The following is a 26,723-nucleotide window of genomic DNA, read 5'->3' on the forward strand; positions in this document are numbered from 1 at the left end:
AAGTCTCTTTTAAGAGGGACCCAAACATTTTGTGAAAAGCTGAAAGTTTAAGAGATATTTGTTAAACTATTTATTTTCAAAATGGGATAGGGAAACGCTGTAGTTCAGGGAGTTCAGAATGGCGAGTGTTATTGAGTTATTTGAATACTTAAGTTTGCTTTTTTTCACTACTTTAATTAATGATTGGTGTCGGATTCAGATTCATTCAATATCTCACGTACACTTCGGTTTCCCAAAAGTTCAACATTTACATAAATCTCGTTGGTCATGTTTATAAATTCCAATATGTCTGCCATTTTTGTTTTTAAATTCTAGGTGTATGGATATCTGCCAGTGATTTGCTCGTTTTTTTTTTAAAAAGTGCCGACACATGGTGATAAGCTGTAATATCAACACCCATGTGACCTATTTTGACCAATCAGGATAGAGTATTTAAAATACCCATTTTCTAATATTTAAATAATCTCCTCCATGTTAAACACCTGTTGGCTACCCGTGACTGGGTATAGAGATGTAACTAACAGACGGGCTGCAATAACCACCTAAATAAATTAAATGCTTCTTACAACTGACAAGCTAGATTTATTATTCACTGCAATTATAATACACATCACTGAGATATCTAATTAAAAATCGATTGGATGCAATAAAAGAAAGGACAAGGAATACATCGGCTATCACATGTCGTTCATTTGATGCTTTGTCCTTTCAGTTATAACGAGAGCTCTAGCTCAGCACAGACTTGTTATTGTTGCCAAAAAATATAAATAAAATTTGGGAAAGCTATTCCAATAGGATAAGTCTGCATATAATATTGATCAATCATTCCATTACTGCAATTCAAGAGCCAAAATGTAGAAAAGTGATGAAACCAGTATGATCCCAGGGGCTGAACATGTATTTAACTGTTTTAGAAAACCGTCCTTAACAATTCCCTACTAAAACAATAGGCTATGAGCCCCAGAGCTTTAGTCAGTTATTGAATATTTATATTTATTTATGAACAAATAATGAATTAAGACTCTAGCCATAGGTGTATAAATAGTGAGATCGTGGGTGTCAGATAGAATGATTAATGTTAATGTTGGTGAAGGGATGTGTTCTGTGTTTTTGTGTTCCATTCTGCGTTTACGCTTTTGTGAGTGTTTTGTATAGATCTTTTGTTTTGGTCCTTGTGCCGTTTTATTTTGTTAATGTGTTTTGTCCATTGGTTGTCCATGTATATAAAACAGACTTTGAAAAATAAACATAGGTATTATCATGTCACATGCAAGTTTTCCATAATAATAATAATAATAATAATAATAATAATAATAATAATAATAATAACAACAGGCAGTGTTAGAGATTCTGTCCTGTCCCCTGTCAGTGAGATGAGGCTAAAAGCTCTAAATCCATGGATGCTCTTTTGCATTGTGGTTTAGATACTCACTTATGCTGCAGAGGGTTGCCAGCTCAAGCACAGCATCCACCCCGTTACATATACTTACCCCAGAACCAGGGACTCTACCTCTGAACCACAAAAAACAGCATCCAAACAGGGAGCAAAGAAACTAAATGGGGTTGCTGCTGTTCAAAATCAACTTTAACTGCGTAACATTACTACTGAAAATACATGAATAGTGTGTCTACTACTGATGAGAAACACAGCAGGTTTATCAATTGCTCATATGCTCAGTTCATTGTGTGCAGTTGCACTCAACCCCTTCATACATGCAGCCTCTTCAACTGAAGCCCCTTTCACATCAGCATACTCTACTCGGGTCGGCTACACGATTCACTGCTTTTGAAGAAGCAGGGTCCACCTGGATGACAGAAGCAAGTACACAGCGTGTGTATCAATGCCCCGGGAGCAGCTTGTTATGGATGCTTCCACCCAAGCTTCTCTGGATTGAATTGTATGCCCAAATGCTGAGTAGAGCAAATGTTTCTTCAAGCCTGCTGCAATCTGGCTCGTGGTGTGTCTCAATCAACACACTACTAAACAGAGTAAATAGAAATGTTCCTTGTGGAAGTGAAACCTTCATGCAGACGTGGCTGTTTGTTATTTTTTTGGCTTGCAAAAGCGTCCGTCATGCATTTAGTCTCACTCGACCCAGGTCAAAGCGTGTCGACCCGTATCCTGAGGTGGGTTGCTCCCGACCCAGGTAGGAGTGCCAGTGTGAAAGGAGCTTTAGACAGGGCTATGCAGTGAAATCAAAACAACAACAAAAAAAAAAGTGTGACAGAGAGAAAGGGTCAGCATCCTCTTTTTATTACACCATTCTGGCCACCTGGTGTCGCCAATTATCCATATCAGTGGCAGCATTGTTTCTTCTACGGAAGCAAACTGCTTAAAGTAAAGTTGAATTCCAACCCTTAAGGGCTGATTTGGAATTACCTGAATAGAGGATAGGTCATGAATATCCATGCTGTACGCTATTCCTGTCAGGTGCGGCGAACAGCAATAACAAAAAGTCTGCTATCTGTCCGCCATACACCACCTAAGATAAGAAATACATCATGGCTCTTGTCTATGCCACAAATATTGATATTTTCTATAAGACATTAGAACAAATAGAATGTAGCTACCCCAGCTTGTATGTCTGAAGACTAGAGTTCGTCCCTTCCGACAGGTGAGCTGGGTTTAAAGAAGTGTAATCTTTATACACTGTTTTTTGGAAAGTCTATTTGAAATTTCTCTAAGAATATCCTCATATATGTTCAATGTAAAATATGTGGTGTTTTGCTTCTGTAAACAGTCTGGTATGTCGCAGTGATGCTTCCTAATAGAATGTATGCATTGCAGTGTCACAGTAGATCATGTGATACCTCAGACCATACAGGACAGTTCCATCCGGGTGGAGCCGGATCATGCGGTTCTTCACTGTCACTCCATGGAGGAAGGATTTTTTGTCGTTTAGAAAGTAGGTGTCCGGGAGCCACAGCTGATCAGCCACGCGGTTGTCCAGGGTGAGGTTGAGGGACAGTGCCGTGTACGCTAAACGCTTGTCTCTCCAGCTCTGTTGGAAATACATTGTAATCGTGTAATCCTGGGGGAAGAAGAACAAAGAGAGAATGTTGGGGGGAAGGGGGCAAAGCAAAACCACTTACCATCACACAATTCCCCAAACAGATTTGTTTTAAGATAAATAGTAGCCAGTATTTAAAACAGACCCTAATGGTGTATTTTAATGAAGTTCAAGTATTAGTGATTGGGGGTGGAGGTAGGGAGTGAGCATAATAGTGGATGACAATAAAGTGAGGGAGCGGTGGGGGTCAAAGCTCACATAAGGGTGATAATCACAAATCACAGGGGTGTTGTAGTTTTAATGTTTTGGATCGATGATGTAATGGCAGATGGGGGGTATGTTAGTTTATGAACAGGAGAGTTGCAGGGTCATTCTAGCATCTACGGTATTGTGACTAGATATCTTTTGCACTTGAAGAATAAATAATTAAACTCTGCACATAGTTATTCAGACATTATGATCTAGTTTAAATAGGGGAAACTGCCCTTAAAAATCACAATTCAGAAGATAATTTAACCAAATCAAGACAACAAGATTTAATAAAATAAAAGAACATTGTGTAGCTATTTCACATTTCACGAATAAATTGATAGGAATCATTTATCAAATTAAAACTGAGTAAAAAGTAAATTAGAATAATATACTTCAATGAAACTAATTATATTAGTTTGAAAAATATCCATTTTATCAGCCTACATTTTGAGACAGAATGACTCACTTATATTTCCGGTACTATCTCGACCTGCTATGCTTCAGCTTATGATTCCTCTTGAAGCATGGAGCAACGCACAGAGCTTGGTGCCACTTCTTCGCGGTCACTTGATGTTGATGGTAAATAATCTTTGCTTATGTCTTCACTGACACACTCAATGACATATGATTCAGTGGAAGAATTGTATGTATTTGAATTTAAATTGGAATCTGAATTCAGTATTACTACAATACTTATTTCTCACTGAGTGATTTTCACCGATTTACAAACACTGTTGACATTTTAGTGACTGGGATAATTACATGTAATTCAGTCAATATCTGGCAGACGGTGCAAGGGACCAATAAAAGGTGTTACAGAAACCTAGTGTTAAAATATCATGTGATCAGGGGATTTGTAGGCTTAGTAATTCAAGTTTAAAGTTGCAGAACACACTGGTACATTTGTACTCCTTGGGGACCAGAGAGCAGCGAACGTATCGGTCAGTATGTTCCTACTACTCAAAGGATTAAGCATCATTCACCCAGGTTTTTCAGAAAGGAAAAACACACCTAGTAAAGTTACCAAATCATAAATAAACAATTTATCAGTTTATTTTTGGGGCTTATAAGTCTATTGTCTATTGTTTCTTATTTGGTTTTAAATCAGTGTTTTGTGCTTTGAGAATAAGTACAGTATCTCTTTGAGAATTTAGCTCTCTGTGTTTCTTAGTATAAATAGTATCTTTAGTCTGTTTTTATTAATAAAATACAGTTTGATTATCATGTATTGGACTGTCCTTGAGAAATCTAGAACAGTTGTATGTCTATGAACTGCATCTATTTCTTTAAATGACTTTGAATAACTAGATTATGCATAGCTTTTGCAGGAAAACAAAGAAGACGCACAGTTATTTACACAGCAAAATGTGTTTTTAAAGCTCAAATGAAATGACTGTATTAGTTTGAGAAGGGTATTATTAGAAAATACTGACTCAACTCTAACATCGTTCTTTGTTGGGACCTTAGTGTCATGTCTTTACTATCACTAATGCTATTTGACTTAAACAAGGCATGTCTGACACAAAACAGCTGGCGCAAAGCACAATTGTCTGGGAGCAGCGATTATAAAAAATGAAACTAGCTAATTAATTGTTCTATGCACATTCACAAACGCAGATGTTGCTGAAAAACATCCTGTTTTTTTTTTTTTTTTTACAGCAGCAGTAAATCCGACTGAGGGACTTCTTTATCACTGTGTTAATATAACTTTCATTGCCACTGACTGCACTATCCCTGCTGTGTGGATAGAGAGGAACCATGGTATTATCCCTCACCATGATTGTGGACAGCTCGTGATGTACAACAATGTCTCTGAAACTCATTTGGCTGGCAATGAAAATTAGTTCAGCACGGTTTGGCAATGGTGCCATATACCAAACATGTCTGGTAATGGTTTACCATGGTATATAAAGATGCCTATAGGTTTAAAGCAGTGCTAACAAAGATATAATCAATGTATGACCTTTTAATAGTCTGAGCAACATTATCACTGGTCTCCTATTTACATATGTAACAATTACAACTTCAAGTAAAGTATTGATAAAAAGTGAACACTGGCATTTTGTACGCATGTTAGTACAATATGTGTGTGGAACTTGCTGAACCCAACCATTAACATTTGAAGATAAAAGCAAGCAAGTTTGCAGATTTCAGGAGCCCCATACTCACTGCAGTCATGCCTATTGCACTTACCATGTTAACTTCCGATATTGCATCGATGCTGGCGATGTTAATGCTCATTCCCACAGTTACAGGAGCACCTAATGGAAAAAAAAACAGTGTCCTTTATAAATGACTGGGATTGTTTTAGACATTTCAATACTGTACTCATGACATTGATTTTTTAAATTGAGTTGTCATAAAGATTATTGCTGTCTGCTGACTCTCTGGAAGCTGCACAGAAGAGCCCCTGCATACTACTGTACCTACAGTGCTGTACAGTATCTACATACACTTCCCATGTTACATGACCTGAATATAAAGAACACTCATCAGTAACCACCACTGGTAGGGTTAACTGAACATGGAGTGTCTGTGGTTCTGTATACTAGGCATGGTCTTGCAATGGGTAACCACAGGAAATCATGAGTCCCCATGATCCTTGTATATTAACCTGATACATATATATGGGTATGGAGTCATAGAATCACCTGACATAGATAATGAGGCAATCACTTAAAGGTCCACAGATAACGTTAGCATACTGTACTATAGCTGGAGTAACAGCCATTCACATTGATTACACAGTACTCTCATACAACCTGCAAGCTATAGAAGAGGAAAAAAAAACATTCATATGATCCACAATCAGATAGAATTACGTACCTACAGTAAATACATTTTCTTAGTGAGTGCTTGTCATAAAGACGAATGGAGTGGGGGACGTCAGAACAGAAACAGGAACCAGGAAATAAACAACAGAGAGGTGGAGTTGGGTGGAGCTGAGCGATTAGTACCACTCAGCATTTAATAATTAAACAAGCAGAAAATAAAAGGTTGCAAAGACAAACAAAACACAGCACACGGCAATCGTCACCAAAACAAAAAGACAAACAAAACGGACTACACAGACAAAACACCGTGAGCTTCTATTTAACTATTATTATTATTATTACAACCACCGTCTCCAATCCCGTTCTCCACTCACCGAACACACAACCCAGAGTGAGTGAAAACATGCAGCTTTTATGCAGCTGTACCGAGACTCAATTGTTAATCAATCATTCAATTGGCGTCTCGGTACAACTGCACGTGAATTAATAAAAGTGCAATGAAGTACATGAAGTGCTGTACAATCCTCGTGCTAAATACAAAATATACATTTTAAACACTTGTGCTCGCAACCCATATTTATATCCTGTGTATTTTGTACATAAACACCAACATTAAACACACTACATGCAACAGAAAACACTTACAAACAAAAAGGGGTGGGACACCCTGCCACAGTGCAGTGCTACCCAAATGTGTCCATTTATTGACATAAATCCCATTTGAGAAATCATCCATCACTAGGTCATCCTATCCTGTGTACAGATGTCATCATGTGCATAGGACATAGGGCTCAATATCAACAGTAAAACAGTAGTTCCTAGTATGGTGTATGAACTTATCATAACTTATTATAAAATCTTCCCTAACCCTAATGTAACTCAAACCCAATTTCTAAAGTAAGAGGACATGTGACCCGCACTACAGTGCTGTGCACAGCTCTTCTGGCATGCTTCACATTGCAGGGCAGCCCCACAAGCCTGTGTTCCTCCTTTCTTTTGTAATTTTTGTTGAATAGCCAAGAATAACCCTTCTCCACTTTCTCTCTTTCCTGCTCTCTGTTTTTCTCTCTTTGCCCTTCTTGGCTCATCCTTACTTCTGGAAACACTAACAGTAAGTCTAATTTCTATAATCAGCATTCCACTTCAGAATTCAAAATCCCTTGTCATTGTTTGCCTTGAACCTCTCCACTACTTTTATAGTGGCCGATCACAACCAGGAAACACAGAAAGAAACAGGCAATCAAAATGCGCTTCCTAAAACCCTGGACTAGGTGCACTGGCACTGAAATGCCCAGTTTCCATTGCATGGAGGCTGCTGCAGAAGTCATTCTAATGAAATGTAATGCAGTGTTTAGTGAAGTGAAATGGAAAGGAGAATGCCAGATGGAGTCCGGCAAGGACAGTTTATACATTAGGGGAAAACGTACGAAGTGTAAAGCTTTACACACCCAGAAAAAAAGCTGCTGATGGGCTTGGAAACTGGGTCACCCACATTGAAGGGAAACAATCAAATGCTTGTATTTGCTGCCAGGATCAACAATGACTTCCAGAAAGGTCTCGAATTGCTTTTAGCTGTCATAAAAAAGCTGATTCTGGTTCTGCATCAGCAAATTAAATGAAACAAGTAAACAATGTGGCAAGTGACCTTGAATATGTATGCTGGGAAAAGCATGTGAAGACCTTGCACAAAGCAAACCAAACTAAGGGGGAGATTCAAAGACATAAAACAGCAGTGCCTTATGACCCACATTATTGACCTGTTCTACGGCGCTATTCAATCAAACTGCCAGATTAGGAGGCTAGCCCTATATTTGTAAAACTGCCAAGCTCATCTACTGACATACACAAAACCCATAATTTAAAAGACATATAAGGTGTTGTGCCTTTTAAAAACACTAATGTAACATACAGAACTTTGGCAATTCCCTGTCATCATAGACTGATGGAGATTTGTTGACCAATCAATCATTGCAGCAGTTTTGTTTGCAATATGCTACGACACATCTCAAAGAAACCCATCCATGACACTAACTGTACCATACTGAATTTCTGCTGTGATATGTATGCTCTCAGGCTCGCAAAAGCCAACGTCACCTGCTGTAAGAAAAAATTCAATGGAGCACCTCTTGGTATTCTCTTCAACTGTGAAACCAATTCAACGGGGACATCACAATCAGCCATGTAACTCATCCATCCTTAATAAATAGAGATGTGTTATGCAAACAGGACAGTTGGATTGTTTAACTTGTTTATGAAAAGTAAAGCCCCAACAAAGTTCCAGGACGGCAGGTGTCTGTGTGTGGGTTAGGTTTCTGTGTGTAAGATTCCCTCTTACATAGATGAACAGCATCCTATAACCCTATAGGATTTTACATATTTCTGTTATTTAACCTTGATCCTCCCTGTTATCTTGTTGTGCTTTGTATGTCCCACCTCACAGCTGGCTCTCCTTTCTAGGTGAGTTGCTTCACTCACTCCCAGGCTCAGGCTGCCTCGTAGCGGCTGCAGGCAGTTGCGTGCTGGCCCAGAGCAGAGAGACAATTTCATTTACATTTCTGAAGCACTGCAGGCAGTTCTGAAACCAATAAATCATTTTGAGCCCTTGTGATGGGGTGTACTGGCCACACAGCAAACTAAGGGTTTTTGGACCCTGGGGAACATGAAGGTGGTAAGGGGAATTCTGGCTTCAGGTTGAGGGCAGTTAGAAATTCTGGCTTAGCTAATTAGTTAATTACTTTGGTTTGGTTATTAGCGCTGCCAATCATCTCTGTCTGTCTTCAATAAACCAATTAAGTCAGCTCTATAAAAGAGAGGTGACAACACTTACAGGAAAGACTACCAGGGAATATGAACAGCTGTGCTGTGCTGTGCTGTATCATCTTGATGGTATACAGGTCAGTTACAAGGTTTAAATATGCGTTGGGGGTAAAAGGATGTAGCCTTCCCCCACAATATGTATAAATTGGAGTTGAGGAGAATTTACCTCCTTAGAAGTTTAGATTAGTTCTCTCAGAAGGAGAGTTTTGTTTTGTAAAGGGCTGGAAGCCTGCTGTAAAGTTTTTTTTTTTTTTTTTTTTTTTTTTTTAAATATAATTGCACAGCCAGCATTTGAACTCTGATACAGTATGTGTGTGACTATTTTCCACTTGACCTACAAGGCACTACCTCACAGCCCTATCTTATATTTTTTGCTGATTTTGTTATTTATTTGGATTAGTAAACATTAATTTTAAATCAATTACCAAAACAACCTTCAAAGCTCTGCCACTTGGCTCCAATTGCAGCTTACTGCTCTACTTTATGAGTGCCTAGTTTGTAACTATTAATCCCTCCGGACCCCACTGAGATATTTACTCTGGGTTCTTCTCATGAGGTAAATGGCAATGACATAGGAATAGGCAGATCGGCTTTGAAACGTGAAACTGTTCAGCCTTTGTCAGGTACTTCAGCGGAAAACAAATTGCTAAATCAGTACATTATTAGCGAAACACCTTTATATAAAAGACAAGCACTCAAAGCCCAGGGACTGAGCATTTCCTCTTACTGATATGCTTGATTAAGGTTTACTTCTGCATTTCTAAAAAGCACTGTAGCTGCATCTTGGAAATTGTCAAGAACAATGTACAAAAGATGAACCTGTAATTGGTGAACGCACAACCACTTCATACTGAATTCCAATGACTCTCCCATTGATCCCTTGATAAACTGATCACACCATGCAGACATTAGGTAAACCTTGTCCCACTGCTGATTGGCATTGTTCCAGATCACAAGGTAACTGTGATGTTCAACCAAGGACTGATAATGTAAATCTCTACAGTTTATTACATGGTCTGCAATGGTGAATCATGGCAAAACAGTCCATGTTAATAGTTCATGGTTTAACTGTACAGTACATGTGTTTGCGGGCTCTGTATCATGACAACTCTGCAATAATCCCCCCACCCCAAAAAAACAAAAAAACAATTGTGTTGCCATTGCTGGAGATGTAGATGGATATGTGATTGTACCTGAAATGTTGGCAATGAATTGTCTGACTGTACAACCCCGCCCAGATCCCTTTCCCCCAAATCAATAAGTGTCTAGAACACCAACCCCTCTGCTCAATTGCAAAAGCACAATCCAAGTTGTTCAGGCGTAATCACATGACAAAGAAAGCATTACGTCGAGAAGAAGATTGACACAAGAAAATGACCTTGAAATGCTAGACATAAACAAATGAGAAAGGAGAGGAAAGGTGCTATTGAAGCACAGGCAGCAAACTAAACCATTCAAAGATTAATGAGAACCGGTCATGTAATACAACTATATTTGCAGCATTAATCCTGTGAGTGGACAGGAATTGTGAAGCTTCTGAATGAATGTAACACTTCTATAACCCAGAGTAGCAGAGATCAGTACGGAAACATCTATTTTACTGATTGTGCTCCTGATTAATTAACACAAATACTCAATACAAGATTCATTGTTGATAAGGCACAGAAGCTCACAGTGTAGAAATTATATCTATGTGCACCATAAGGTCAGCAAAGGAAAATAAATCTGTTTAAAAAAACTTCCTAACTGTACAGCTCTGGTTGCATCATCCTCTATATAGAAATGAACTAATTTTGCTTCATAAAGTCAAACGATACCTGTTGGATAATGTTAGGCTAACAAATTGAAAAATGTGACATTTCAAAATCTGCTAGGCAAATGTAACCCCTGAAATGTATTTTGAAATACATACAGTAAAAGCTGTATTTCAGTCATGTTAGGCAAAACAGCTGACCTGACTTTCACATGGGACTGCTAGCAGGTTCAAAACTGAGGAGCCATTCTAAAGACCTTGCTGCAGACCCCCTGCTGGAATCAAAGTCTCTTCACCCTATTGACAGTGTGCACACACCTTGCTGGAATCAGACTCTCTTCCCTATTGACAGTGTGCGCACACCCTACTGGATTCAGAGTCTCTTCGCCCTATTGACAGTGTGCGCACACCCTACTGGAATCAGAGTCTCTTCACCCTATTGACAGTGTGTACACACCTTGCTGGAATCAGAGACTCTTCACCCTATTGACAGTGTGCACACACCCTACTGGAATCAGAGTCTCTTCACCCTATTGACAGTGTGCACACACCCTGCTGGAATCAAAGACTCTTCACCCTATTAACAGTGTGCACACACCCTGCTAGAATCAGACTCTCTTCCCTATTGACAGTGTACGCACACCCTACTGGAGTCAGAGTCTCTTCGCCCTATTGACAGTGTGCGCACACCCTACTGGAATCAGAGTCTCTTCACCCTATTGACAGTGTGCACACACCCTGCTGGAATCAGAGACTCTTCACCATATTGACAGTGTGCACACACCCTGCTGGAATCAGACTCTCTTCCCTATTGACAGTGTGCGCACACCCTACTGGAATCAGAGTCTCTTTGCCCTATTGACAGTGTGCACACACCCTGCTGGAATCAGAGACTCTTCCCTATTGACAGTGTGCGCACACCCTGCTGGAATCAAAGACTCTTCACCCTATTGACAGTGTGCACACACCCTGCTGGAATCAAAGACTCTTCACCCTATTGACAGTGTGCACACACCCTGCTGGAATCAGAGTCTCTTCGCCCTATTGACAGTGTGCACACACCCTGCTGGAATCAGACTCTCTTCCCTATTGACAGTGTGCGCACACCCTACTGGAATCAGAGTCTCTTCACCCTATTGACAGTGTGCACACACCCTGCTGGAATCAGACTCTCTTCCCTATTGACAGTGTGCGCACACCCTACTGGAATCAGACTCTCTTCCCTATTGACAGTGTGCGCACACCCTACTGGAATCAGAGTCTCTTCACCCTATTGACAGTGTGCACACACCCTGCCGGAATCAGAGTCTCTTCCCTATTGACAGTGTGCACACACCCTGCTGGAATCAGAGTCTCTTCACCCTGTCTTCTGACAGCAGTCTCTGTCCAGCCCGCAACATTATAAGGCATACAGTACACACACCAAACATTACAAATCTCATTCCCAGATGTGACCTGACCAAGCATTGTTCAACTGTCTGCGTTGGGTATTATATTGTTCACCAGCCCTTATGTAATGTATTGTGTCCAGAGCGATGCTGAAACACAAATAAATCAAAATGTCTTGATATGGAAAGTTTGCTACAGTACGGCCTCAAAGTGGCTTTTAGCCAAAACACCCGAGAACTGAGTAAAAATCCTGGCAGTGTCAGCATATGAGAAAAACTGCAGCAACAGCAGAGAATAGAAAGTGTGGCCACATGCTGCAGCTGCATACTTAATAGTAGCAGGTGTGTAGGAGAGAAAATGGGCAGTGAAACAAGGACCAGAATTAACAGCACAGGGAACACGCAAGCGAGCATCACGGCTTTCCATGGTAGTACAACGAAGACACCAGCCTGTTTTGCACTGTAAGTTTATAAAAAAATAAAATAAAATAATAATCTTTTAGAAAAAACCAACATACATAAGATACAAAACAAATATATACAGTGTGAATTTTGGATGCACGTGTTTCAAAATGAATTTGATATGTTTGGCACTATGATGTGTTTAATGCTGTAAGTAAGTGCAGTGCAGATCAGATCAGGTTAAAGGCTTCCCTTATAAAGGTTTACCACAGCATAGTACATTATAATAGCACAATACAAGCATGGTAAAGCATTGTAAACTATGTTAAATGCATTGTATAACCATGAGGAAGAACATGGAAAAACTGCAAAATTATTGCAGATTTGATGTGGTAAACTTTTATAAGGAATAATTATAGTCAATCTACTTGATTTATTTCCCTGGTGGGATTGCAACTCCCCAGAGGTGCAGACTAGAGTCACCCAAGAAAGGACATGCTCTCCACTTTGCCATTTCAGCTGCTGACACAGTTACTTTCTGGCACTGGGGAATTCTGTTTCACTTGTTGTTCTGGACTTGTCCTTCAGAGCTGTACTGTGTTAAAACACTGTACCATCACTGACCATGATTGCTTCCTGGTCACTCATGGTATTGGAATGACTGGTTGTGATGTATGACCATGCTGAATCTCCATGGTCTAACAATTAAAATGTATGTAAAAGTGTAGGCTGGCAATGGTTAACCATAGTCAGTGTTAGACTCAAGGGTGGGCATGGGTGGACGCTGTCCACTCACTATTTTGGAAAGGTGGACACAGTCCACCCACTATTTATGGTGAAACGTCATTTTTAACACTCCATCTTCACTGATATGCCAGTTGTCAGAAATCAAGTCTAGCCACACACGCTGTTTATTTCACATGCGCTGTTTATTTTACACACGCTGTTTATTTTACACACGCTGTTTATTTTACACACGCTGTTTAAAATATTTTTTTTCAGAGTAAAACAGGTTTAAAAGGCATTGAATCAAAAAAGGACACTCAGTAGTGTATCTCCAGCCAAGCCCCACCCCTTGTTCACTGTATTTTTCACATACCACTTTAAAGACGTGCATACTGATAAATCCTCTACTGATCACTCATTTTATCGCCAAACTCCTTAGTAATGTGATCCAAGTCATTATTTTATTACTATAACATCTTGAAAAGCTCTGCAAATGTCTGTGATATTCTTTGAGTGCTGGATGCAGAAGCAGTTCAGTTTCATTTCGGTCTCACACGGCCATTGAAAGGTTTTCTCTGCTTTTTCTGAAGAAAAAACAACTAGAGACCTGTGCTTTATGTCTTTTTGATGATGTCGGACAGGGTCCGACATTGGGCAGGAAAGGGAAAATTGTAATTCCTGACCTGGTCCAACATAGGACTGCAAAGGGTTAATCAAGACCGGTTATTACCCTTCGGCCGCTTCAATTCCGCAATTCCCATTATTCCCAAGGAAGAACATTCATGTTGCGCCTTCTCGCTCTCGCCTCAACTGCAAAAAACCTGTCAACTTCAAAAACTTGGATTCTCACATAAATATCTATCAGAAGCAACAAACTCTCCTCCAGAGCTTCCAACGTTCCAGCTTTCCTCCAACACTCGGATCATGGCAGCTGTGGTATGACACTGGAAATCTGTCTTGATTATGAGTTAAGGAGTTCCACTATTAGGAGAATGACCGGAGTTGTGAAACCCAAAACTTTTCCATTCCAAGTAGCCATGATAGTAGCAAACCGCTGATCGATCCTGTATTAACTAACACATAGGATGATCGGCATCTCATCTTTGTAGACATCAGAATGTGGTACACCTTGCTCCAACACTGGAACAATCAACGAATGAAGTTCCAGCAGCTCATCGCCAATACAGATCACCAAGTCGCTTCAGCTGGAACATCAACTGCCACTGCAGTTTTTTTTTAGCATCTGCCCCTCTGTCCCCCTCAAACATTTCAGTCCCCCCCCCCCGCCATAGCAACCCAGCCAGCCCCTGCTTCAACTCCAATTCCAACTGACAACATCCCAGAATTCAACCTCGCTTCAGCTTCTCAGTCTGTAGCAGCTATTCGCCACCACGCTCCTTCCCCTCAATTTCACTGTCAAATAATTGAAGATCACAAAGTTTCCCAGTCTGGTCCCTTCAGCAGCTTTAATCCCTCTTCAGGTTTCCCAGTTCCATCATCATTCAACTAAATGCATCGCTCTCCAATCTAGTCATCTGCAAGAAAATACATGTCATCAGTCCTCTCTCCATCTACCATGTCCTCCTACGCTACAGCAGCAAAAGCCAATCTTAGTCATTACCTTATAAACTAACTAATGGGGGGGGGGGGCCATCCTGCCAGGACCAGCAGAGGTTTCCTCCTAACAGAGGGTTTTTTTCCTTCCCACCGACCGGAGGGTTGCACATGGCCTGTCTTACTAACCATCTCTCTCTTTGTTCTTATTTGTCCTTCTCTGTTTTTTGTTGTGCATTGGCCGGTGGTCCATCCTTTTGGGGGGGGGTAGTGAGTGTCACTTCCCCGGCCTCGAGTCAGTAGCAACTACTCACGCCTTTGTTAAAAAGGGGGGTCCTCGCCTCAGCGAATTTAGAGGGGACCACCGGCCACACTGTTCTTTTGCAGCTCATGTGCTATTTCTTGTCTCACCCAGAGATGCTATCGTTTCTTTAACAGTTCAAAACAAGCACTCCTGGCCCCCAGGCCATCATAACTCCCTTGAGGCTAAGCCTCTAAATCGCGCATTGTTGCTTCACATTGGGTAACCCTATAGAGTCTACTCGCTATTTTCTGTAACTCTGACCATAGTAAATCAATGCTGACCATGTTAATAGTGCATTTACAGAGCTTTTTGAGATGTTATAGTAATAAAATAATGACTTGGATCACATTACTAAGGAGTTTGGCGATAAAACGAGTGATCAGTAGAGGATTTATCAGTATGCACGTCTATAAAGAGGTATGTGAAAAATACAGCAAAAAAGGGGTGGGGCTTGGCTGGAGATACAGTCCCTGCGATTCAATGCCTTTTAAACCTGTTTTACTCTGAAAAAAAAAATTTAAACAGCGTGTGTAAAATAAACAGCACATGTGAAAATAATTTGGACCTGATGCGTCTGACAAGCGCTGAAAAAATAGACTGCAAAGGGTTAAGGTTAATGGTGCACAGCATCAATGCTGAGTCTCTGTCCTATACTTTCCTATGTCTTCACCCGATAAGTTCTAATGCTTATTTTTTTACGCTTAAAAAAAATAATAAAAAAAAATATTGCTCTGTACAGGACAAATTATTTCCCTTGTGTAAAGGTGGAAATTGAAAAAGTAATGAATGTCTTTACTCGTATGCGAATCCCTGCTGCCTTGTCAGGTATTACATATGGCTTATTGTGTGTATACGCACTCTCCTTTATTAAAAAAAAAGAACTTGGCATACAGCCAAAAACAGCACGCTTATTTTCTTCTTCGTAATTTAAATAAAGGGGAAGAAATTGTGCCAAGTATGCACTTTCAGTACTTTATCGATAACTTGAAAACATTAGATATCTAATGAAAAACTATATTCAGGATGGAGAATCTGCAATGTGAATGAATTGAATTGCAATTGAACAGGCAAATTAGTGACGGTGATGAATTTGGCTGGAGACCTTGTCCTTGGGTGCTTGACAGATACCCGCAATGCTGGACGACTAGTGCATACATAAATGATATCATATAGGCTAGAGCTGCAGATTGAAGTAGCACATGGACCACCTCCCCCCAAAAGACAAAGCTGCCAAACCATGACTGGATAATGAATATGATGAATGGTTACGCAAAACCTACAGTGGCACATTGCTACCTACCCCCAAAAGATAGGAAAGGATGATGGCTAGATAAAATAGAAATGATAAATGGTATACACAACAGCTTAACAAGTCCGCTCCCCAGAGCATGACTGCACTGACAGAGAGCCCAACCATCCAGCCTGCCACACACCCTGTGGAAACTAAATACAAACCACTAGGCTAACCCTACTAACTGCTAGGAGGAAACCTTAGAGAATCCATGGCTGAGGGTAGCCCTTCCTCCAAGCCCTAAAGATGTCAGTCTCCCTGTTCAGCCTTGCTGCGCGTGATGGAGAGGGCAAACAAAAGAAACGACATGAACGAACGCCCCACTAAGCCTTTATGTGCTTGGAGATGACATGTTGATTGGTGGGCGAATTCACCTTCCAGAAATACAACTGAGTTTCCCATTAAAAAAGTAGGCAAACTTTCTGCTAGTACCTTGGCTAGTACACCAAACTATCTGAAACATTTGTCTTCTTCACTTAGTTTCTTAGAGTATCTTTTTTTTTTACTTAGTTTACTAAGTATACTTAGTTTTTCATTCAATTTGCTGAAATGCTTCTAGTCACAAAGGGCTGGATTAGCTCAAACAGAAAGGAGGTTTGCATCGATTGTTGCAACTTTGTCTCCTGCACTGGGATTTCTTCAAAGCCTTGTACAATAAGAAAACGCTTGGGCTTTCATATAGCTTTTATCGAGACATTTTTAGAGATGCGTCAGTTACGTTGCTTACAATGTGAAAACTAGAATGTATAGGACATTTATTAAACTATTTAAGTGGCTTCTGTAGCATTTTAATATCTGATTTTATACGACAGATGATCTCAATATTAAAATAATTAAATTTACACCAAAAAAGAAAATGAGCTAAACATTAAAAAGTAAGATCCCATATTAAACCAAACCTTTGGAAACTATGAGACATTAGAAAGAGAACACAAACACGGGGCTTGCTTTTAACCATTAAACAATCTGTTGCTTTCTGACTGCTTTGACACAGACACGCCCTGAGCTCAGGCTTACTGCGATCTCTTATGTGTGGTTATGTTTAGCAGCCTATAAATGAAGGCAAGTTTAGAGCAATGTATGCTGGACATATTGCAAATTACAAATCTATAAGAAACCCCACTGATACTTCTAATTTCTCTTTACCGCATGCTCGCATGCATGCTTCCATGAGCTTGTCATTTTCTTCCAGCCACCTCACTGCTGCATCGACTTCCCTCTGTATTTATTTACTGACCCATCTTTCTAAAAGCAAATTGAAAGCTATTTTCTGAGACACTCAGGAACGCAACAGCAGCGATTTCCCCAGAGAATTCAGAATACATTCGTGGCCTCCTATTGATAGAAGTCACTGCAGATATGTTTTAAAATACTGTTCCTGTGATTCCCAAAAGAAACAATATTAGAAACACCAATAGGTTTCATCGATTGGCTTTTAACGCTTTTATTCAGGTGTGCACCCCTCAAACTGTCTGCGTCTCTATGATACTTACTTTGGGTTCCTTTGGGGCAGTGGTTTGCTCCTCAGGTAAAGCAAACTTCAAATCATCTTTTAATAAACTAGAGCAATAGAGAGAATAAATACATGGCCTTTATAGTACTCATGAAGAACTAGAAGGAGCAGCTTATGAAAGCTGTGAGACGTAAGCTAAATTATCAAGTTAAAAAAAAAAATATTTTTAAAAGCAAATAAAGGACTATTTAACAGCTATATACACACATGGGAATGCTTTATCCCCTCTGAAATCTACCACAACAAATTCCATTGAGGTTCACTTTATTTGGCTGTCAGGTTTTAGTGAAATGCAAGTGGAGAGTAGAGCGGTTAGGGTTTAGTTTAATATAATGTCAATTTGCTTAAACACATCCTTCGTTTCTTCTCTGAAATTAAACTCTGTGGCCTGGATTTTCCACTTGCTCTTATTAAGTTATGTTGAAATGACCCTTCATTTAAGTGAATTATTTGTCATGATATGAAAATAAATGTCATTTAATAGTAACAGAAAAAATATGGAGCAGTTATTAGCATGTTACAAATACTGTACACCCTCACTATAACGCCTTTCATTATAATGAACCTACAGCTATAATGATCCTGGCCTCTGGACCCCAAATAAAAAACTAAAAAACAACAGAAAAAGATAATATAAACACACACTCAACATCCCGGTCTGTATGCGCGGGATGCCACCTCTGCAGTGAAGTAAGCTCTTTTATCTTAATAAAAAGTGTGTGCTGTGTAACTGCCTCCAAAACGAAAATAATTTTATGCTGCAACAAAGTTGGAAACTATATTGACCATTTGAAAAAAGGAGTAATGCAGGCATATCTCTGTTATGAATATAGGTTGTAAAAAAGCATTTTGGCATTTTCAGCAACCATGGGGCAAAGCAAAGTTGATTTAAAGAAAAAACAACGAAAAAACTTGAGATCGGATTAACTTTTCACATCAGGTTGATTTGGAATAAAAACTCAGTTTGGGATACTTACATGTTGGATTAAGATTTGGTGCACCTTGAAACGATTCATGTCAGATTGATTTTGAATAAAAGTTCAGCTTCAATTCGGGATTTGTTAATGAATAGGATAAAGCAAAGGCAGAATACTGCATACATGAGATGAACATGTACATGTAATTCTACTTGTATTCCTAACCTCATCTCATTAATGTACTTTAACAGTTTGTCTTTAATTTTAATTGTCCTTTTGCTACAATGAAACCCTCGATATAACGAACAAAAGGCTTGGACCCCAACAGGTTCATTATAGCGAGGGTGTACTGTATACAATTTACAGCTATGGCCAAAAGTTTTGCATCACCCTGTAGAATTAACTATTTTTTCTTCATAAAGTAGAATTAGACCTGCTGAATAATGTTACATTAACATATTGAATTACGTACCACTTTGTAGTTTTCCATATACTTAGAAAATTAGAAAAATGGGACATTTAGAAATCTAACATGAAATACTGTACTACTATAATGGCTTCGTATCATAGGATGGCTTGAGCGGTGACATCAGACCCGGAAGAACACAAGACACAGACAGGACTGGTGAAACTGCGCTGATGCGCTGGTTTATTGTAAAATAAAAAGGTTTAACAAAACACTGAACAAAACAAACACTGTGGTGGCCAAGACAAATAGATGGACAAACAGACGAAATGACGAAGTACCATGCTGGAGCTTCCAACGCTAATAGCAATTGTTATTTAGTTTATAAATACTCTCCTGTCTCTGTCCCATTCTCCACTCTCGAGCACACAACCCCGAGTGAGTGCTTTGTGCCTCTATATATAAACTTGAGCAGGGATTCAATTACTAATTCATTATTCACTTGAATTCCAGCACGTAAACTAATTTGTGCACTCCCCATGCTCACATATTAATATACATTTTATCTGCGCGTGAAGTGATTGTGTAATCCCTGTGTATAAATACTAAAAAAAACTACTATAAAACTATAAAACTACAGTATATAATTTAAAACACTCGTGCTACATAACCCCACATTATATCCTGTGCACTTATACATACACCAGCAATAACACACTACATACAACAGATAAACATAAAATATACACAGGGGCGGGGCACACTGCCACACTTCCGTTAGACTTTTGCTGTATCATTTTGTAATTTCTTTGATTACATGATGTTAAATAAAATATCTAAATTATGTTCATGTATTTAGTTTTTTAAATTATGTCCAATTCTAAAATTCTGTGATACAATTCTGTCCACACACAGAAATACACATTTCAAAAACTTTTCTGGATGTATTATATGTGTACACAATGGGTTGATAGTCATTCCCCTACACATATATGAACATGTATGTTGGAACCTCCCCTTGTGATGGTATGGGCTCAGGGGCTCTATTAGTGTGCTATGCTCACGTCTCTAACTTGGCGGTGCCCACATACAGTCAGTGGCACTTTATCAGGACGTCTCGGGAGATGTAGAAATATCCTGAGTAAGTGGCTGTTCCAATTAAGTGAGAGGCATTTGAGACGACCTTAGGCACACTTATATTCACAATGTAACGTCGTGGGGGGTGGTTAGGGTTAGGGTTGGGGTGGGGGGCAGTGTTTATAGAGAACCCAACGGGGCTGTTTGGTGCTTGAAACGCTTTGCTGGTTCATTTCAATCAGATCTGTACACATAACTGAACAAGAAGAACAGTCACCATTTTCTTTATTCCCGTTGTCTCTCACATGCATGGCAAGTCAAATGTCACTCACAACTCCCCAAACATTTCCTATAACAATTCTTACAATAATTTACAAGATCAAGTATTTCTATTTTTTTTAAAATTTCTAAATTAAATGCAGAATGAAATCACATCACACTATGAATAAATGTTAAATAAAGCACTTAAAATATGTCAATATTTTTCTTCTGAATCAAAATTAATCAGTTTTTTATTTATAAATTAAATGAATTAAATCATATCATATAGCAATGCGAGACACCTGTGATAACTGACACGCCAACTTTCTATGTCACAGCAGCCTTAGAAAGCACAGGAGACTCCAGCTCCTTCAAGAGTTCAACATGGTTTACGCAAGTCACAGGATAATCACATACTCACATACCACGCACTGCACTACGCAAACCTGTCTTGCTCTGAAAAGTGATCTCTATTCATCATTTGAAAATACTGTATCCAATTAAATGAAGTGACACAAACAGCATTGGGAACAGCTGTCTCCAAGAGTTCTGACCCATTTAAGCAGAAATCCCGATTATCACTATCCCGATTATCACTATCCCGATTAGGCGGCAAACAGTCTCACTTGAGGCAACTTGTTTATTATATTTGAACATTATGATTACTTTTCTTTAATTTGAAAACTGTTATCCCGACAGCAATGTCACTCTCACTGTCTTAAAACTGAATAGCGACAGAACACAATGTCCTTTTTTCCCAACAAGTGTGCAATCACTGATCCAGACTGCTATATCACAAAGATTAAACTTGCATTGTCTTTTACAGGAGACCAAGAACCCGACAACCATCACTCCACCAGGTCAGTGCAATATTTTTATATTCTACATATTTGCATTAGCACATGATATCTGTCTACACAGGTCATGTCAAAGCAGTTTATAATTGGTAATGATGGACTATTCCTCCATCACACCCGCAAAGAACTGGCATTATCCAAACCCAGAGATCAGAGATCAGTGTGGGTTCTTGCACAGCAATGATGAGAGCCATTAAAGGAGGAGCGAGCATGTCTATAATATAGGCTCCACAATTCAGGTTTTTTTCATTAAAAAAATGGGTAATATTTCATTGACCAGCCATTACGTGTTGCTCCACTTTCTGTGCTCTTTTTAAACAATCCTGTGACCTGCTTGTTCGGTAATTGTTTAGCCTGAACTTCAAGTTTGACTTTCTTGTTTTTGTGCACTGCGCTGTTAAGATGCTTGTCAATAGTACCTTTTCTTAGATGATCCAAAGACACTTTACAAGTTGAGCAAAACAGAATCTGCATGCAATACCGCCATTTCTTAGCTCTGAAAACAATCTTCTGTGGAAATGAATTTAGCTTTTTTTGATTTGTCAGCTGTCTGCATTTGTCTAGTAACCAAATGCACGGCATTGACGCCAGACCGTGTACTGCTACTGTAGAGTTGCAGAAGTGAACGGGGTAGGTGAAGAGGAATGTAAAATACTGAAAGAAAATAAAATGCATATTTTTCATGGTAGGCAGTGAAATACACGATTTCTGTGAAATTCGTGATATCGTGAATTTTCTGGGGCCTTATATATAAGGCTAGTATAACCTGTGCTCAGTCTGTATCTAATTATTACCGCCTCCCACACAGCCCAAGTAACATCTGCCTGGTCCGAAATACTCTCTCCCTGACTCTTCTTCTCGCTCTCCTGTGCAGCTCTGCTGGTTCTGTGACACCGTCCTGTTTCAATAAGCGGTACTTTTAACACACACTGAGGCACCTAATTAAGTTAGTGCCCTTAAGTTAATATGGTTTGCATATCAAATGCCTCCCTTGCCGTGTTTTGTTACATGATTTGCATACATTTCCACACATTAACATTGTTCATTATATTGACTCAGATGCAGTACTTTTTCCACACGCTTTTTTCCATGCACTAGGTTACCTGCCACTGGTTAGTGAATACAACAGCTATACAAAGCATGCAGAAAAGGGGCTTACTGTGTGCAAAACACGTTACTGCTGTTTAGTGAATGAGGCCCATAGAGAGGGTCCAGCTCCTGTGAGCTACTGTACATAAGTTGAAAATAAATAAATAAATAAATAAACTGTGCGTGTGTGAAAGAAGCTTAAGGTGCCAATGCATAATTCACATTGGGAATTTCATAGCAGCAATGATTTCACAAATATTAAAAAAGAAATGTGTTTTGTTTACCCAGCTTCTGAGGGATCTTATTAACATGCATTCAGTTTCTCAAGCGTTAAGGCTGAGTCTACTGGCAGTGAGCTACCATGTTACAGATTCCATCTCTTCATGTGATTTACACCAGGCACTGGGAGACAATATCATCCGCGTACATATTTAGAGGTGGAGTCACTAGAGGGCACTCACCACAATGGATGAATGTACCCTGGAGTTTTCTGTTGCACTAGACAGAAAAAGTAGCTAACATTATATCACCCAAATTATTCATTTTTCACATCCAATGATTGTTATTGGCTTCTAGAATAATATCATGAATATATTTATTTTGTTCATAAAAGCAGTATATTCACCATGTCTCCACCACCTAGATGTCTTTAGCCTTCAAATAAATCAATATGTTTTCAGAGTGCAAGGAAGGTAGACGTTTTATCATGTTTAAATCATGATTAAACTATGAGCCAGTAACATGGACAGCCCTGATTTACCCTGGTTAGTCCTTTAGTGCAAGGCCACTACTGGTATACACCAGGGGTGAAATTCTCAACAAAAAAGTGCAACGACTCATATGCACAGCTGGGTGTAAACATTCAGAAATTGAAACAATTTGAGTGCCAATGAATAAATACTTCTAAAATGTATACATATCGGTACATGATACATTTATAAATACAAAATAAGCCTGAAATACCTGATCAATTATAACCAATTCACCATAAACAAGGAAGCTGGAAATAATGAAAGCTTTGTATCCTCTGCATGTATCACTTAGTCATGCACTCTAATATAACACTTAAGCTAAACCTTAAACGACAAGCATTCAGAAATGTTACACTATGCAGTAACTGCAGTAGAGAGGGAGTTTTGTTTCAAGATATCCTAAAAAGGGATGATGTTATAAAAAATGGTATAAAAAAAACAACTGTGCTATGAAAAAAATGATACAAAAAGGTCTAAGTCAAACAATGCGCAATAGCGGCTAAAATACCCCTCTGATTTGTTATGTAACAAGCACTACTACTACTAATGATGTACTTGACTTGGCCATTTTAATCTCCTTAGTACTGTCTGAAATCATCCCCATACTTTCCAGACCCTGGGTACTCACCTGCAACAGGACCTGGGGCCTGTTTCACGAACGTGGTTTAATAAAGCCAGTCTTTATTTAAGTTATCTAGTTTGAGTTAACTCGATATAACTTAACCGGCTAACTTGGTTTCAAGAATGTAGATCGAGTTTAATTTGATCTAGACAACTCAAGCTGGGTTAACTTTCTGTCAATGAACGTGGAACCTACCGTTAACATGCATTCTATTGCAACATCGAGTGTGTTGCCATGGCAATCTTTATTAAATTGTCATCTAAAAATGGAGAAGTTAAGAAGAGCAACTTTCTTTACCTCCACCAAGCAACACGTTTTAATAATGACGTATGATCAAGTAAAAGATGTATTCATTGCAGTCAATGCTTAAGAAGACTATAGTATCCAACAAAGATAGAAATCAGTTTTTTTACTCTTCTGTCAATTAAGTAAGTAAACGCAGTGGCATACATAGACGGTAGTAAAAAAAATAATCTAATATGTTAATTTCACTCATAATATCAATTTACCGGCCCTACTTAATTGCGTTACAGATCAAAACTTATGAAAATACTGTAGCCGTGTCTGCAAGAGTCCCTTAAGTACCGATAGCCTATGAGAAGCTTGGAATTTGTATGTGTGCCAAAATGAAATTGCTGGAAACTTGTTTTGTGAAACCGAATAAGCCTGAATTTCAAATCTAAACCTGATGTTATTGTAATAAAATAATTACTTGGATCGCATTATTGAGGAGTTTGGTGATAAAACAAGTGATCAGGAGAGGATTTATCAGTATGCATGACTACTAAGAGGTACAGTGCCGTGAAAAAGTATTTGCCTTCTGTCTGATTTTTTTGTACATTCAATTTTTCACATTGAATTTGGTCAGATCTTTTTGTGGGTTGTAGTAGTATATAGAGGGAGTCTGAGAGAAAAAATGACACAAAAGTTTGGTGCTTCTTTCATTTGTTTGGTGTGCAAGGTAATCAAACATGCAATCTTCAGGTGTGAAAAAGTTATTGCCCCCCCCTAGTTAACTCAACCCAATTAAAGGGATAATTAGGGTCAGCTGTTTGAATACTTTGGTTAACAATCAGGCCTGATTTGGGTCAACCCTGCCCAATATAAATCTGACTAACTTTGGCCCTTACCATCAGAATGAAGTTGTCAGCACACAGATTCTATTGGCACATCATGCCACGATTAAAAGAAATTCCTGAAAACCTCCAGAAAAAAAAAAATTGTTGATGACTATCAGTCTAGAAAGGGTTACAAAATAATTTCTAAGGCGCTGGAGCTCCACCAAACCACAGTCATATTGTCCAAATGGAGAAAGTTTGGGACAGTAGCGAATCTTCCCAGGAGTGGAAGTCATGCAAAAATCTCTCCAAGAACAAGGCATAAAATCGTCCAGGAAGTCATAAAGTACCCTAGAACAACATCAAGGGATCTGCAGGCCTCTCTCACCTTGGCTAAGGTCAGTGTTCATGACTAAACCATCAGAAAGACACTGTGCAAAAATGGGATTCATGGCAGAGTAGTAAGGCGGAAACCACTGCTCACTAAGAAGAACATGAATGCTCAAAGTTTGCCAAAAAGCACCTGGATGATCCTCAAGAGTTCTGAAACAATGTTGTATGGCCAGATGAGTCAAAAGTGGAACTTTTTGGCCAGCAAGGGCCCCATTGTGCCTGGCAAAAATCTCAAACACTGCATTCCAAAGTAAGAACGGTCAAACATGGTGGTGGTAGTGTCATGACTTGGGGATGCTTTGCTGCATCAGGACATGAACAACTTGCCATCATTGAAGGAACCATGAATTCTGCTCTGTATCCGAGAATTCTACGGGAGAATATCAAGCCATCCGTCCGTGAGCTGAAGTTGAAAAGTAATGTAATTTAGGAAAAACAGAATCCAGCATGCCTAGTTGTGGTACTGCAACAGATTACTGGTGTGTATTGGCTCATATTGTGATCACTGTATTTCACAATATCAATGTGTCACACTGTTGTAGCTGCCTTTGTGCTATCGATGTCCTTTACTACAAAAAAAGTGGATATGCTTCTGACTAGAATGCAAAACAAACAGCAATGTGCTTGGTGGTTGAAACTCTTTCTGCAATAAAGATGCTATGAATAAAAGGCGGGTAATTGAGCAAATTACTTATTAGAGTAAGTCATTATGCAGCCTTGTGCAATGGTACAAAGGAAACTAAATAAGATTATCCCCGTCCAATAAATACAGATTGGGAGTGTTTCCTCGACAGCAGAAGACTGTGTTATTGATTAAATGGTGGAGGAGGTTAGGGAGCAAGCAAAGACACTGAAGGAGAGTATCCAAGGACATGACCCACCCCGCCCCCCGAAACAACCATCACAAACAAGATGTGAGATTTAATGGATTCTGTGGCTTGTTCTGGGACCATCAGTCTTGCATGCTATTTATTACATTTTACAGGTTTTATTCACTTAACATTTCAGTACCCGCATCCTCTCCTTGCTAGTTATCACATCCCTCATTTTCAAGGACGTCTTTTTTTTTTTTTTTTTTTTTTTGGATTTTGATAGACATAAATTGCAGCCCAGTGTTTTAATACAATTATACGATTAACATCATTGACTCCTCACATCCATTCTGAGTGAAAAACTGGATTACTGCCTGCACACAATGGATTTGCTCATGGCCTATGCTATACCTTGTTCTATATTTCCATTTCTTGCTGTGCTAGTATTTTATTTGATCCCATTTTCCATCACCAGTAATTTAAAGCCACTGGGCTGCATTTATTAGGTGTATTTTTATATCTAATAAGTGTATGTATAACATTCACTTACTTAAGCCTTTGGTTATTTTTTTTAACCCATATTCATAAATTGTCATCCAATATACAATGGAATATATTGAGTGGGGGCAGGGCTAAGTTTTTCAGCTCTTCCAATCACACGGATGCACTGCACATGCTTGTATTTGCTTAAGGA

The 26,723-nt window shown here is 39.2% G+C and overlaps 1 protein-coding gene across 2 annotated transcripts in view; it reads right to left on the reverse strand.

The window, feature by feature from the left end:
* Nucleotides 1-26,723, reverse strand: part of LOC121318640 (gamma-aminobutyric acid receptor subunit beta-4-like) — an 87,131-nt gene that overhangs the window by 23,625 nt on the left and 36,783 nt on the right. For both annotated transcript variants that reach the window (XM_041255536.1, XM_041255535.1), the window contains exons 3-4: nucleotides 5,457-5,524; nucleotides 2,812-3,032 (exon numbers count right to left, since the gene is read on the reverse strand). In XM_041255536.1, the coding sequence (XP_041111470.1) occupies nucleotides 2,812-3,032; nucleotides 5,457-5,524 (289 nt within the window). The remainder of the gene's footprint in view (nucleotides 1-2,811; nucleotides 3,033-5,456; nucleotides 5,525-26,723) is intronic.

This window comes from Polyodon spathula, chromosome 7 (assembly GCF_017654505.1).
Source record: "Polyodon spathula isolate WHYD16114869_AA chromosome 7, ASM1765450v1, whole genome shotgun sequence".
Lineage (NCBI taxonomy): Eukaryota > Metazoa > Chordata > Actinopteri > Acipenseriformes > Polyodontidae > Polyodon > Polyodon spathula.